The sequence below is a fragment of the Macrobrachium nipponense genome, chromosome 23 (assembly GCF_015104395.2).
Source record: "Macrobrachium nipponense isolate FS-2020 chromosome 23, ASM1510439v2, whole genome shotgun sequence".
Taxonomy (NCBI): domain Eukaryota; kingdom Metazoa; phylum Arthropoda; class Malacostraca; order Decapoda; family Palaemonidae; genus Macrobrachium; species Macrobrachium nipponense.
In genome coordinates this window covers 19771454-19786826 of record NC_061090.1, presented here as the reverse complement: position 1 = coordinate 19786826, position 15373 = coordinate 19771454, and the positions used below count along the sequence as shown (strand labels likewise).

Genomic DNA, 15373 nt, shown 5'->3' with positions numbered 1-15373 from the left:
GTATTGATAGCTGTGTTCGATTGACCTGAAAAGAGATATCATGATACAATGGATTGTTATGGTTCCATATAAAATGCAATGATTTTATTACACTAAAACAGGTTTTTCATACAAATCCATTAATCATAGTATTACTATACCTTATTCCATTCCTGAATGTAGGGATAGGTTGTATACAAAATGTTTTTGTAATGAAAACAAAACTTGTTTATTAAACCAATTAACTATATTTGATATGTAAATTGCTATTTAAAAGGGAGGATGTAAGATAAGCTCCTCCGAGATGTAGAACTTCTGTGATCCAGAGAGAAGCCACATTCCAATAATTCACCCAGTGGTGGTTTGGCATAAGGTGGGGCATTCTAAGGATCATATGGGAGTTCACAGAGTTCCAAGATCTCTCTAGCACTTGATGGCCATGGCTATAGGCTATATAGACCTCTTAGATTATTTCACACTTGGAGCATTGTTATGGTCTCTGCCATTGAGTCAAGTTATGGAAAGCAATACAACAACAAAATGCTTGGGGAGACCCATAATTAATTGGGGGTACCTCACAATTACCATGTTCCCTTAAAAATGAGAAACTACTCTGACAATCTAGTGTTAAGGGGTCGGCCGGCTAATGCCCTTTTTAAGGACAGGACTTTGATATTCATACCACTTAATAAGGTGACTTGGGACATCTCCAAACCGCATATGATTTTCGCCTCTGACCTTCGGTTTCGAGGCCGATTTATCCCGAAAATAACCATTTTTCAAATTCTATCTCCTCCCTTGATATTTAATATTAAGACCTGGGATTACTACCATATACAGACCTGATGTAGACCTCCAATCGAATGGAGAGTTTTTTTTCTAAAAGTCATTTTTTTGCTAGATATGAATTTTTCAATGATAAAAAAATAAACCCTATAAATCATGAGAAAAAAATTTATAAAAAAAAAAAACGAAACAAAAATTGGAAAAAAGGGCTCTATTTGATTGTTCTATAATGTCTTTCTGAGTTATATACCAAATTCCAATGTTATAGCTTTAAAACTAAGTGAGAAGATAGATTTTGAAGGTCAATAAGTATAGTTTTGAGATACGGGCGTTCAAAGTTTTCCTTTGTATTTCTATAAAGACAATGTTAATAAATAATGATTATTATGAATGTATATTTCTTTTTTGTGTATTAATAAACCAAAACTATTTCATTTATCATAATTTAATCATAAATGATGATCCCTTTGCTCATATATCGCAGCCTGGGGCACTGCTTAAGGCAAGATGGGGCACTCCTTCCTACACAATTCTCTCTCTCCCCTTCACTAACTCGGCTTATTACAGCGAATTTTCTTCTTCTGTATGTTAGCGAGATGTTTTCCTTGTATTTTCCTCTTTGGCATGATGAAATTCGTGCCCGAAACAAAGATAAACAAACGTAAATGCAAGAGAATGTCAAGAGGTGAAACTCGAAGGCATACTCTTTTTTTACAAAGACAATTTAATAAATCATGATTATTATGAATTTCATATTCCATTTTGGGTATTAAAAAACCAAAACTTTGTTATTTATCATAAATGAAGATCTCTTTGCTCAAAGATCGTAGCCTTGGGCACAGTGTGACGTGTGCTGTCAAGCAAGACGGGGGCGTTACTAAGCAACCCTTACTCCGCAACCCTCCCCTCTCTCTTCACTAACTACGCATATATCATGATATTCTGTAATAATACTTGAGCGATTTTTCTTCGTCTGTATGTTAGCAAGATGTTTTCCTTGTCTTTTCCTCATTGGCATGATGAAATTCTTGCCGAAACATACATAAACATACGTAAAAGCGGGCGAATGTCAGAGGTGAAATGGAACGTGTAGACTACTTGAAGTCTGTGATCGCACTAAATCAGGACTGGACTTGGTAGCTGAGCCTGAAGTCTCCTTCTCGACTCGGGGAATGTCTACAGATGCCATTTCTCCCAATTTCTTTGACAATAATTATCAAAATTTACGATAATAGAAGAAATATTGCATTTTCTTGTACAGATCAATGTTTTAGGCTTATTGAGTTACGTTAACTAATTACCCTGTAACTACGAAAGTAAGAGGAATTTTGACGATATATTTCGTATACGTATTCTCAATTGCCATATGAAGCTCCATGAATTTTTTCATGACTTTGCATTTTTTGCCCTATACCACCATATATAGGGGTTCCGGCCAGCCCCCTTAAGGAATCATTTCATGACCCTCGGCTCATGTGAAGATCTCTACAGTTGTAATCCAAATTCTATCCTTTCCTCTTGGCTCTGCCCACTCTAATCGACTGTTGCATGAGGAGATGAGGCCATGACTGACCCTTATGGGAAAGGAAATCTCTCAAGGAGTGGGACAGTCATGACAAGGGGGTGGTGCCTTGCTCCAGGGCTTGATCTGTTCGTAAGGAACTTGTAATAGTCATGTACTTCATTCCCTTTGAGCAGCAGCTGCAAAAGAAATCTCCTGAGGGATTGTTGTAAAATAATGCTCCAGGGATCTTCCCCTCCTTTTACTGAGGAAGCAAGAGCCAAGGCATAGCTCAATTTGGTTCATCTATCCTTGCTATCACCTACTACCAGAGCAAAGACTTCAAACAGAAGAGAAAGAGGGGAACACATTTGCCAGGGAAAGGAGCTTTTGAGTGGGGATGATCACAAGAGGAGCTGCACTGGTAAAAATGATGCCCAACCCGAGTAGTAGTGTTCCAGGTTGTAGAGAAGGGTTCTGGGCAACTGGGTCTACTGCAAGGTGCACCAGAGTTGGGCTTAAACCACTTAAAATAATTTGCTTCGGTTTCACTCAATAAAGATCTACAGTCTGATAGAGAAGTGGCACTCATGAGACAGTAGTGTTGTGGCACAGGCAAGTGGAAGCAGCAGTGTTGTAGCATAAGCAAGTGGAGGCAGTAGCAGGATATCACAGCGTCGGGCAAAAAGCAGGGAGAGGGAAAACCAATCTTTCCTCTGCCTAAGAGGAGACAAATGTGGGTTGCTCAATCTGTGATGAGATCATAGCTGTCTTTTTAATATATTCCATACCATGAAAATGATCTTACACCAGTAGTGGAAGCACGGCGCTAGACATTGCAATGACTGAGAATACTTGTTCCTTTATCACAGGAGAAGGAAATTGAAACAACCGTAATCTACCAGCACTTGACGAGTCACTGGGATCTTTGGGACAATGCTTATAAATCTTTCTGCACAAATTTAAACCATTTGTCAATATCCCAGTTCTCACAAGCAGTACATACATATCTTCTGGAAAGAAGACTTAATGTTTCCAAAAAGACAAGCACAATGGCTCAGGGTCTTTGTCTAAAGAGGGCATAAAAGAAGGAAATAATAGAACTGAATGCCTTACATGGTAACCTTTTATCTCCACTGAAGCATATTAAAACAAGTCACAATCAACAATAGCCTCAGGGCAGAGCTTCACCAACTTCTTAGTCCAGCTCTCACCTTGCACGACACTAAACTACACTACCCTATTTCATCCCTAAGATGGAACAAAACACATATATACTCAAGGGCTTAGTTTAATATTAAGAATAAAGCATAAAAAACTTTATCCTTATCATTTATAAGACTGTAGCAAAGCCTAATAATGAAAAACTCAACATTCTTGATCAATATCAAAATAATATTAAAATCTTGAACACTGAAAACAAGGAAAAAACTTCCCAGGAAAATAGGGAAAATCGCAGGAAAATGTCCACTCTTGCACTATATGGTTTAGATGCAGAAAGTAAATGGGTATTATAAAATGTCAAGAGAAAATTATTGGCAAAGACAGCCCTTCAAGACAAATAACAAAAATTTGAAATTTGCCAGAACCCCAAGAAGGGTGAGGTGGAAGTTAGTTCATTCCAACACATACATTAATAATCACAAACTCACGATATAAAAAATAGCATGATAAAGCTAAAAGTAAGAGAAACTACTTGGGGCATGAAGAAGATGGCACAAAGACTGAGAGTTCACAATGACCATCTCTAAGAGAGTACCCAAGATGTTGACAATAGCAGAACGAGTGTAGGTGCAGATGCATTCTTTTCAGGATAAGGTTTGACTAATCAGTTCTACATAGAATAAGGCATCACTTGACTGATGGTTCATTAATGAACAAAGATTTACTATAAAGTGATAACAACATTCTAATTTCATAAAAAAATCTAATATTCAATTCCTAATTATGTTCAAAATATATATATAATTATATCATTCAAAAATTTTATGCTACCTCTTGGGGCTGCACTTTTACCTCTGAGACGATGACAAGGGACAAACCCTCGGACAGTGTTTCATAATGAACAATGTGTGGTGTCAGTTGACAGAGGTCTGAGCGTAGCAACAAAATTGAACTTCGAATCTTGCCTTGTGGTTCATCTGCAATAATAATAATTTCATGTAACTTCTAAATGACACATGAAGCTTACAGTATTAAAACTATCATTTATGAAGTTCCATACTTTGGAAAATAATGTGGTGCCCCTTCTGCAACCCTATAGATCCACACTGTCCCCATACTGTACTTTGTAACCAAACTTTATTGAAGATACCAAATAACAATAATAATAATAATAAAAAAAAAAAAAAAGTTTCAAACTTAGAGAGACTTTCAATATTTTAGTTTCATTTCAAGGTCAGTTTTTCATCAAGCACTAAAGAATAACAAAGTGAGAAATCTATTATGAAGTTGCATTTTCAGAGAATTCAAGAAATGATACAAATTTTAGGTAAATAACAATGTATTATCAATACACTGTTCCGCCATCTTTCAGGGAAATGGTACCACTGAGATTAATACCACACTCAATATATCATTTACAAGATTTCAGGCAAAAAAGTATTATCAAGATCTTTAGTATCAGCAAGATTATTACCTAATTAAACATGAAAACCTAAAGTACAGGAAAAACATTTTGTATCATTCCATCATTTCAGCTTATACTTCTGAACATACATTACTACACACTATGTGACAATTAACAGTTTTCTAGTAATGTGTATTCTCCAACCAAGAATAATTATTTCCTACAGGCGAAATACATGCCGTCTCCTTCACAGTCAGAAGGTAATACCCTAATGTTTAAATTATATAATTTACAATGCTTCATTTTGTCATATTTCTCATTTTTGCTTTATTTCTTTCTTTTGATACAGAATAATATAGTACCATATTTTATTTCAATGTTTTCTGAACTACTGCATTGTGTCAACAATTTTATTTATAGTAATGTGAAAGATAAATTCTTACTCTACTTTCTTATCAACAAATCTGGCTGCAGCTGTATCCCCTCTCAAAATTCACCATAAGAATAATTTTTGAGATGTTCATTATTCTGTTAATGGTTAAATTGGTCCTCAGAGAATAAAGATAAACTTTTTAAGAGAAACACACCCACCTTGGAATGGTTGAAAGAAATAGCGCAAAGGAGAAGTAAATAAAAAAGTGACATAGATATCAGTTGTAAATGTTGAAATGAAGTGGTCTTTTTGATAACAAAAATACAAGTACTAATAAGATTACTATGTAAAATGTATCTCCTTGTTAATTTAATAGTTCTTTTTGAATTAGCCTCTACAGAAAATGTACCCTTATATTGACTGAGCTATTAGCCCACCTTTCAAGGTGTTAAATGTTGGGAATTTTACTGGCTTAATGTAGAGTCCAGTGGATTTCCATAAAAGTAAAATAGGTTAGTGGTTCATAACTTCACAACTAAAGCCCTGCTTACAAAAGAAACACAATGAAGGAGACCGAAATGTCAGCATATATGCTGATAAATAATTTCTCAAAAGTCATGGTTGAAGGGCAAAACTGGATTTCTATGAATAAGTGGCACAATTATGTAAATGTAACTAACACCGATAATGACCACAGTGGTTCTATAAAACCCTACTAATGTACACAAATCTTATGCATCAAAAGTCACTCATGAAAATAATAAATGATTGTCTCCTGTATTATAGAGGGAGATCAGATCAATCTTTTAATTTATTACTTGAATATGGAGAAAATTCAGTCACAAACAAAAAATGACCCAGCGCCTGTAGAGGTGTCTTTGAAGAGAAGCAGTGTCATCTAAATGTTTACATGTCCAGTAGAAGGACGTTAACACTCACAAACCAGGGCGAACTACTACCAAACTCTCAAGGCATTTCTCCAGCCACCTTCTAGAAGGGGCCACCTTTGATCAATATCAACAAAATCATAAAAAATTTTTTTTCAAGAGATGAGCTAATAAAAAGCACAACAAAATTATAGAACAAGCACCAGACCACCGATGTCTGCACCTTCTCGAGGCACTTCATACACTGGAAAAAACTAAGCATCAATACAGTAAAAAAAAAAACAAATTTCTCCCCTACTCATATACGGAGAAATATGAGAAATCAGCTGCTGAACCTTGCATCAAACTGATGAGAGAGAGAGACATTTTGGGCTGAGATCATCCCGTTCTGATTTTGTTCAAATAAAGAGAAAATAAAATATCTCTGGGGTACCTCAGAAAGAGAGAGAGAGAGAGAGAGAGAGAGAGAGAGAGAGAGAGAGAGAGAGAGAGAGAGAGAGAGAGAGAGAATTATCTTACCTACATGGACTACAGAGAGAGAGAGAGAGAGAGAGAGAATTATCTTACCTACATGGACTACCATACCAGTCAAACCAGTGGAGGTAATCCAGCCAACACCATCAAACAAGCCAAGAAGATTGCAACTCCTCTGGGACCAGATACAATAGCATCAAACTCTGGCCAATACATACTACTGTATACTTGTTTAACAAGTATCTGAATTAATTCACAATTTGTAACTCTCGGTGGATAGCTACTACTATGAGATTCAGGGCCTCTGTAACACGGTTTTTTCACAATAACTTTTATCTTATGCATTTCATAAAATATAACGCTTATTCAGAATACATATTATATCTACACATAAATTTTGACTGTATTCTGCATTACTTAGGTTGAATAAATTTGGTACTTACAATGTAAAAGTGACTTTTTTTGAAGACGGGCCAACTTACTCAGAGATAAGGTTTCGAACGCACTCGTTACGTAACTTATGACTGCATTTCTTCCCTCTTTTTCGATGGATGATTGGCTATACGTAACGAAGGCTAAACCTCTGGCAAACAATGACATAAAATTTAAAAAAAATACAAGCAAAGCAGTACACCTTTATGAACTCTGGAACCTCTCCACTGATAATTGTCATAATGAACAAACCAACAAAATATGTTAATAAATACAAAAACACTGATTATTAGTCTAACTCCCAAAATAGGTTTCCTAAGAAATTACAGTCTACTTTATAGGTCACAATCAGATTGACAAGATGAAGGAAATAGCTTGTAATTTTCAAAAACATAGTAGACAAGCTTGATTTGATAACTGCTATATCCAATGTCAAGCAATTTTTATTTATTGGCTATCTACCTATTTACTGAAAAAAAAATAGCCGGTACCGTATATTGGCTTTAAACCTTCACCAATAATTATCGTCAGAATGATAACCATGAGGCTCCACCCACTTTCGCCCTCAAATTATAATTCAGGATAACACTGAAGGCTACCATGGGCATGTTGGATTAGAAAATTTAACTTCTGGCTATAAAAACTAATTTCTCGAGTAGTTGTAAGAAGTGCTAAATGATCCTCAAGGATCCCAGCAGGTGACCTAAACATTTAATTCATGTATATTACTGCTATACAGTTGCAGCACTACTGCTACAGTAGCATTACTACGCTAGCACTGATACCCCACCCACCTCTATGTATCGTTCCGCCATTCATAAAGTCTTTGGGTTTCAGAACCGATGGAGTTTCTGTCTTGTGGATGGGCGGGGCAACATTTCGTCAAAGATGTTTACCTTGCTTACGTAATGAATGTTTTTCGACTCTTGGCTCGTAATCATTGGCCATGGCATCGGCTAGATAATTTTTACTCTATAAAAATTAAAACTATCGGGTTTAGGTTATTGATAATGCTGACAAAATTTGTGTGTGGTTGTAAAATATACATATGTCAACTTTCAGCTACATCTGATGCTTTGACAAGGAGCAAAGTCCAAAGAACCGTGTTAGAGAGACCCTGAATCTCATAGTAGTACAGTCAGGAGGGTGATAGTTGCAACATATGGACATTTGCAAACATTACCCACATTTTTTACTATCACCGTAAGATATAGGCTAAAAAATCAGCAGGGAGAAATTAACTAGTACGTAGTTGGAAACTAGAGTCAGTCGCTTGCAAAGTAGTGTGTGGGAGAAATACTGACCAGCAGCTAATTGCCTTCCATGAGGGAAATATCAACTTCTGATTTTACGACAGACTTGCGGCTGCTTCTTCTACTGTTATCCTTGCATTAAGGCTCATATTACCTTTAGAAACATGTCTAAGCCTCGTAAAAGCACTTGAAATATAATTAGAGTAACAGAATGCTTTAAAATGGGTTTAACAATACGTAGGAATCGCAGCACAAACTGGCAAGAAAGAGTGAACAGTTTACTATTTTTGGGAAAATTCAAGGCCAGAGACCAGAAAGAATTACCCTTGCATCTAAAGGCACCGAGGAAACCCCAAATAAGTAAGCAAACAATAGCTCTAATAAAGAGGGAGTTTAGCTCTAATAAAGAGGGAGTTAGCCCTTAATCCTACACTGATAGCAAAAAAACCCAAATAAAAACTATCACAAGTTACTGAGAGACATCTCTACATATGAGGACAATTCAGGAAAACATACAAAAATGGTTGTCCTGTAAGAAAGTGGAGGTTAAACCAAAACCTGCTGTAACTCCATTCCAGTTTAAGAAAATTAAGAATTTTGCCATCATGTAAATATAAAGATTGGACATAAGAGCAGTGAAGGGCTATGCTCTGGACTGATGAGAGCGTGTTTCTTGTCAGTGACACTAAGGGAAAACATGTATGGGTGCCAAAAGGGGCTAATAGGTCCAAAACACAGCTTGTACTGTAAAACACCCAGCTTCCGTCATTGTATGGGGGAGTTTTGCTTTAAGCAGTAAAGGGAAGTTTATCATCCTACCTAAAGGTCAGACAGTTACTAAGGTGTAGTATTTAAGGTTATTAAAGAACAATTTGGCCGACTCTTTCAACGCAACTGGAGCAGAAATTCTTCAGCAAGATGGGGCACCTTGCCCTACTGCAAAAGTTGTAAAATGGCCGTGTAACTCGCCTGACGTCAATCCAACTGAGAAGATTTGAGTTATATAAAAGGAAAGTTATGTAACAAGGACACTTCAACAGCAGCAAAATTGGAAACATAGCTGTATCTCGCTTGACAGAACATCAAAACCTTAATCTTGGAAAACCTTGCTGATGGCTTCCCTAAATGTTTGAGAAAGATGCAGATGCGAAAGTGATATCCCATGAACAAATAACTGAATTTTTTTTTATTATTCAAAATTAATATAATTTTGCTTTATGTATCTTTCTCTGAAAAAAATAAGTGTTTATGTTTAGTTTATAATGTTTTATTATGAACAGCAACTATCACCCATGCCAACTATAAAGCAAAACTCAAAACATCGGAGGAAATAAAACTACTTTACTGTAACATCTTTAAATGACCATAGGAAATCTAATAGTATACCAGCTACATGCTGATACAAAGGTTATAAGATGCATAAAGAAGACCCTATATAAGGCAAAGAAACAACAATTCTAGTTGACATTATTGCCCTCAGTGAAGATCTTCTCATTAATAAAAATACGAACACTAACCTTCCATGACAGGAGTGCTTCTACCCAACATGGGAGTATTGGGAATACTATAAAACTCGCCAGAATCAGATTCTAATTCGATGCCATCGTCATCTTTCTTGTCATCAGGGCTTTCTGCATTTTTTTCTGAAGCACGCTCCTCCATATAGTCACCTTCTCTAACCTGAATTGCTTCGGCTAACATGTTGAGAAAAAGAAGGTCAGATGAACTCAGTTCTTGGGCACTTCGGCTGTAAGGTATTGGAAAATAAATCAGTAAACAAATGAGATACCTGTAGTGGCAAAGACTACACACACGCTTTCACTTTAATAATATTTCTGAAATTACTATTGAAACAATTTGTACATCCTCTTGTATCCAAAAATTCCAGTCCTTTGCAAAAAAAGTTAAATAGAACAGAAAACTTACACTGAAAAATAATAAATTTTACTACACACATTGTTAACCCTTTAATTCTATTAAGTGTTGACCAATAAACAGTGATGTACGAGTTCTTCTAGTAATGAAATTTCATTTTAGTAAGTAAAAGTATAAACTATGGAGAGGAAAGAACCTCCTACAAAATTACTCCTATGCTGCAAAGTAACAAAAGAAATTTTCTCATCACAGATATGAGTATAGCAACATCTTAATCACTTATTCAGCTTTACAAGACGTAAACAGACTGGAAGTGAATACTTTCATTATAGTGTACATCAGAGAGAGACAAATACATAATTGCTTTGTTTGTTTATTTTCCTGAAGTACAATGAAAATTTATTTCCTACATGCTTTATGAATATTGGTGTTTACAAGTTTGATGCTTTACAGAAAAACCTGTTAGTACACACATCTCAAATAGTCCTCATTGAGGGCAATCACTCCCTTGAGCAATGCCTACATATAAAATTTGCTTTCTTTTCTCATCAGTTTTCAGTTCATATCATATAAACTAGCTTCTCAAGTACATCACCATTTCTACAGCCATTGACAAATAATTCTAATGTAAGCCTAATTACCTCTGACCTAAACTAAGCACTGATTGCAATTAAAGTTGCATTTATATAATTTAAATCAATCATACACACCATAAAAAGCCAATACCTATTCTGCATACAATGAATAGTTTAATGAACATTTCTGATAAATATTTACTCTACTGACTTCTACAGAGAAGTTATCTATGCCCTACCTTATAGCTTTAAGTGGTACTTTATCAATTTATGACAGCAGAAACGAAGCACATAAAAACTCATTTACTGATTGCAACTGACTGAGCAAGAAAGTAAGGGATAAGAATATAAATTGATCATGAGCACCATAATTTTCTAACAATAGTGCACAGTACAGTATGATAAAATCAAGGATATGTAAGGTAACTACGGTTTTAATCTAAGCAAATACTACAAGTAAAAAGAAAACACAAGCATACCTAGAATAAAGAGCAAGTAATTTGTTTCTAACAAAGAATAGGGCATGGCATGGCGTTAGCTCTTTAGAAGACTTTAATTTGTCAATAACAGCAGCAAGAGCTTTGACAGCAGCACCAGAGAGCTCAGCATTGACAACAAGCCTCTCGACAGCTTCAACCAGGTAACTCTGCTCTTTGGAATATAGGTTCTGCCAAGCTTCTAGTAGATTGTCCAACATACAACTCTTCTCCCCACTCTTTTTCAGTCTGGCAATAAAGCAAACTATTAACAAAAATGTTTTCACAACTTACCAACAATAACAGCGCTGTAAACGAACATTAATGTGAGATGTTTAACTTCAGAAATGCATTTCTTGGCCTTATGAAAAAATACAGAGCTTTAGGAACCAATCAAATCTTCTGCCTTATTTCAGTCAATAACTGGTAAGTAGCAATCAAAACAACATCCAAATGATACTTACACCGTAATACAAGGCCCCACCAGGAGCTGAACTATGCGAATTGTCACACTGATAATACGCTGGAGATGTGCCTCTTCTTGGTGTCCAACCCCAACGAAAAGATAGCCTGCATACTATGGTGGAAAGGCGTATAAATACTGTATACATATAATCATGAATGTGTGTCTGCTTATCAAAATTAAAAGTAATTTTACTGAATCTCAGAATATTTCAAAACAGGTGCAAACAGATGTTTCTGCGATAAGGAAAAATTATTCACCAATCTTGAAAGCTTTCTTTAACCAAGCCAAATAAAAACAATTTTGCTCTGTAATTTTTATAAGGCTGTTAGGCCTAACATCTAATCAAATATAACCACTTTATCATACATTTAGAGAACTTTAACTTTGTCATTATGTAACTGAGGAAATATGAAATAAAAATTGCCGGTGTACAGCAAATCACTTGGGAAAGAAAATGAAAAGTTTTTTCATAAGACTTGTGAATGGAAGAAAAAATTATGCATATCAAAATAAAACTTTATAACCTCAACAACCTACTATTTCTTTCAATCTCATCAATATCTAGAGACCCGAGATGTATTTAAATATGTATCAGATCGGATTTTCCTTCTCAATACAGCTAAACAAAGGTTTGGGTAAAGATAGATAATATAGGGCCATAATATACGTACTGTGTTTCAGCCAATCATTCAAGAAAAATCTTTTATCATTATTTTGTTAATCTATGTTCAAGGCTTCATCATCTCTTTGACTGCCATTGTTATCTTTATATATTTATGTACTGATATGTAAATGTTACAATGGTACTTCCTCTTACTTCTTGAAAAACAACTGTCGTTCCATCCTGGCAAGATACTGATGTGTAAGGATTGTTAAACTGGGTAGCCATTATACGCTGTGATGTCACAAGTGGAGAAAACAGTTGCACAACGATGTTTGGATCCAACTGAGCAACCTGTAGCAAAATATATTAGATAATAGGTTTTAATTAATATGCAAAAATAATTTTAAAAATTTTTATGCTTCGTAGATACATTATTTAACCAAAGATATATTTTACGTCAGTTTTTTTTGTGTTTTAACTATAAAAATAGGCAATCTAAGCATTTTTAAAGTGGTTTCAAGTATTCATGGATTTTAGCTAATTGCAGGGGTGTCTGGGGCCCATCCCATGAAAATACAGGTCTACTGTATGTGTATATCAGTCTCTATATCTAACCTCCACATGTCCTAACAGCGTGGTTGGGTACATATATAGCCAACAGAATAGAATAGCATATAGAATTTAGGGAAAAGGCCAAATGCTGGGATCTATGGGATCATTTGGCATTGAAACATAATAGGCAGTAAAAATGTTTGAAAGGTGTAACAGGAGAAAACCTCTCAGGTACACAAGAAGGAGAAGGTCAAAAGTTAGATGGAAGAAATGACAAATTTTTAACCAATTTGTATTTTTCATAACGTACAAACCTGAGGTCTTAACATTAGGATAAATACTCAGCGCCAGCTGGAAACCGGTAAAGTTTAAAATAATTGTGTATGCAAGGGACTATTGGCATCTGTGCTTGGTCACTTGACATATGGAGCCACCCAAATACCCCACTTTAACTCGTGACCCCGTAAGTTATTGTCTTACCGCCTTTAAGAGAGGACGGGCTTTGCCTCCGTCCTGAATTTGAATCGAGGTAAAGTAAAAGGAATAAAAGGGGATGCAGTTAGGGGCTGAAGGGATGCTGCAAAGGACCTTCAGTAATGCCTAAAGTGCACTGGTGGCACTATCCCCCTATGGGGTATAGAGCCTAGGTATATACACTACAAATTTTTCCTGCCTTTTTCAAGGCCATCCCATCTGATCACAGGTTCTGCAGGATTCTAGAGGCCTTGTGATGCATAACGAACAACCAAAATATAACAGGTTACTCAATGGAAGCCACCCCTCACCATTACTCCTATAGTCAAACCTAAAGACTACATATAAACAAGGCTGTCATTAGCTACATTGTTAAACTTTCCCACTACAGTTAATCTACCTCCCTAAATTTAAGGGTCTCTTCAATTTGGTCTTATACTCCTACTTATCCCTTCCATGGGCTACCTACTTAATCTATGGTCTGTCATAACTTGAGGAGTCAATAACACTACAGTATTCTGTTTTTATCTCACTGTCTCATTTATTTTCCTTAGTGAGTCTGGGCTACCGTGACCAAAAAAGTTTATTGTATAATTGCAATTCTTCATTTACTGTAAATCATACTTTAATCACCAAAAAGTCAGTTCTTTTGCTCATATTAAATCTTCATGGTAAATACGCAGAACAATGGCATCAAACTGTTTACCCTTTTTGACCTGGTGATATGGCAACGAGTTTCCCACAAGTAAATCATATCCTAACTTAAGAAAAGTGGCAACGTCTGAAATGTACTAGGCTACACATTTGTAAACGTTTTGGTTTGACTAATAGATATAGGCTAGAGGGGACTGTAGTGGGTTAATCAACTCGAGCACTCAGGGAAATAAATCATACCTAGTATCAAATAGCAAAAGGTTATTCTAGACAGTAACTCCGAACGGACTGCAAGGAACGGTCCTGCTAATACGAAGGCCACTAGGGATTGGGGTGTCAAATGAATTTTGCCGTGTTTAGCACAGGCCCATGGGGGTCAATTACAGTTGACCCCCCAAAAATACTATAGGTAGGTAACTAGGTAATATAGCCTAATTTCCAAAGAAATACCCAATGTGGAGTTAATATCTAGATCTACCTTGCAAAAATATTAAAAAAAATATAAAACTTTCTGAAAAACCAACTTTCAGGCTAAACTGAGTAAAAGACCTTGACTGAAAAAAAGGACAAATTTGGGCTAGCTTGTCTAACATAGGCTAATCCTAAGCTTGGATGCTTTAGGAAGCTAATGCCTAAGTATTACTAGGTAGGTACTACTAGTCTACCTCAAACATTAGCCATAGGATAAATCTCTAAAGCAGTAAAGGACTAAACGAATTACTAAACACCATGTTATCATGTCCTTTTGGCCTTAAACAAATGATATTACCTAAGGTAACAGCAATGGCCCAAGTCGTTAGGGCCTAAAAGTACTAGAGGTAGAACTGGTCGAAAGGACTAGTTATGTTTATTTATTAACGAACAATGATAAGTTTATCAACCATTATCTTGTTACACGACGACAAAACAGTCGCTGGGGCCTCCTTGACCATCATACGAACCTCATCGGGGTCGACCTCCACATCTTGCAATAGACCTTGACCAACTGCCATTGTTCGGACATGACGTACGAATTTGTGATCGCAGCGAAGATACACGACGTCGTTGAGCTGGTCGAAAATGATCACGGCCAGCATTTTGGGTTGTCTTCGCTCGTTGAACTTGACAGCACCCTCCAATGTTTACCTGGTCCTTTGGTGTAACCCTAATACTCTGACGTCGCCTCACCTGACAGGAAAACGTCTGCTACGCGCACTTAAGGCTAGGGCGTTCAGCACCGACAGTTGTATAAACATTCTATTTTGGTGAAATTGTGATTCTCACAACGTTCTGTATATATGAAAGGCAATATATGAATAAAATAACTGTAATTATTTGTAGTTTAGATCATATTAATTGGTTTGTATTGTGGTTTTTTTTATAGTATTTACAAATGTAGAAACTGCCAGTCCTTAGTCTCTTTTGTGGAATGATTCTCAATACTGAAAATGGGCTTAGTCATTC

General features: G+C 36.1%; 1 protein-coding gene across 1 annotated transcript in view; it reads right to left on the bottom strand.

Moving 5' to 3' along the window:
* Positions 1 to 15136, bottom strand: part of LOC135199265 (BLOC-3 complex member HPS1-like) — an 89161-nt gene extending 74025 nt beyond the window's left edge. Inside the window, exons 1-7 of the mRNA XM_064227154.1 lie at positions 14872 to 15136; positions 12464 to 12601; positions 11645 to 11757; positions 11184 to 11429; positions 9772 to 10001; positions 4283 to 4407; positions 12 to 25 (exon numbers count right to left, since the gene is read on the bottom strand). Of these exons, the coding sequence (XP_064083224.1) occupies positions 12 to 25; positions 4283 to 4407; positions 9772 to 10001; positions 11184 to 11429; positions 11645 to 11757; positions 12464 to 12601; positions 14872 to 15006 (1001 nt within the window). The 5' untranslated portion in view covers positions 15007 to 15136. The remainder of the gene's footprint in view (positions 1 to 11; positions 26 to 4282; positions 4408 to 9771; positions 10002 to 11183; positions 11430 to 11644; positions 11758 to 12463; positions 12602 to 14871) is intronic.
* Positions 15137 to 15373: the final 237 nt, after the last annotated feature.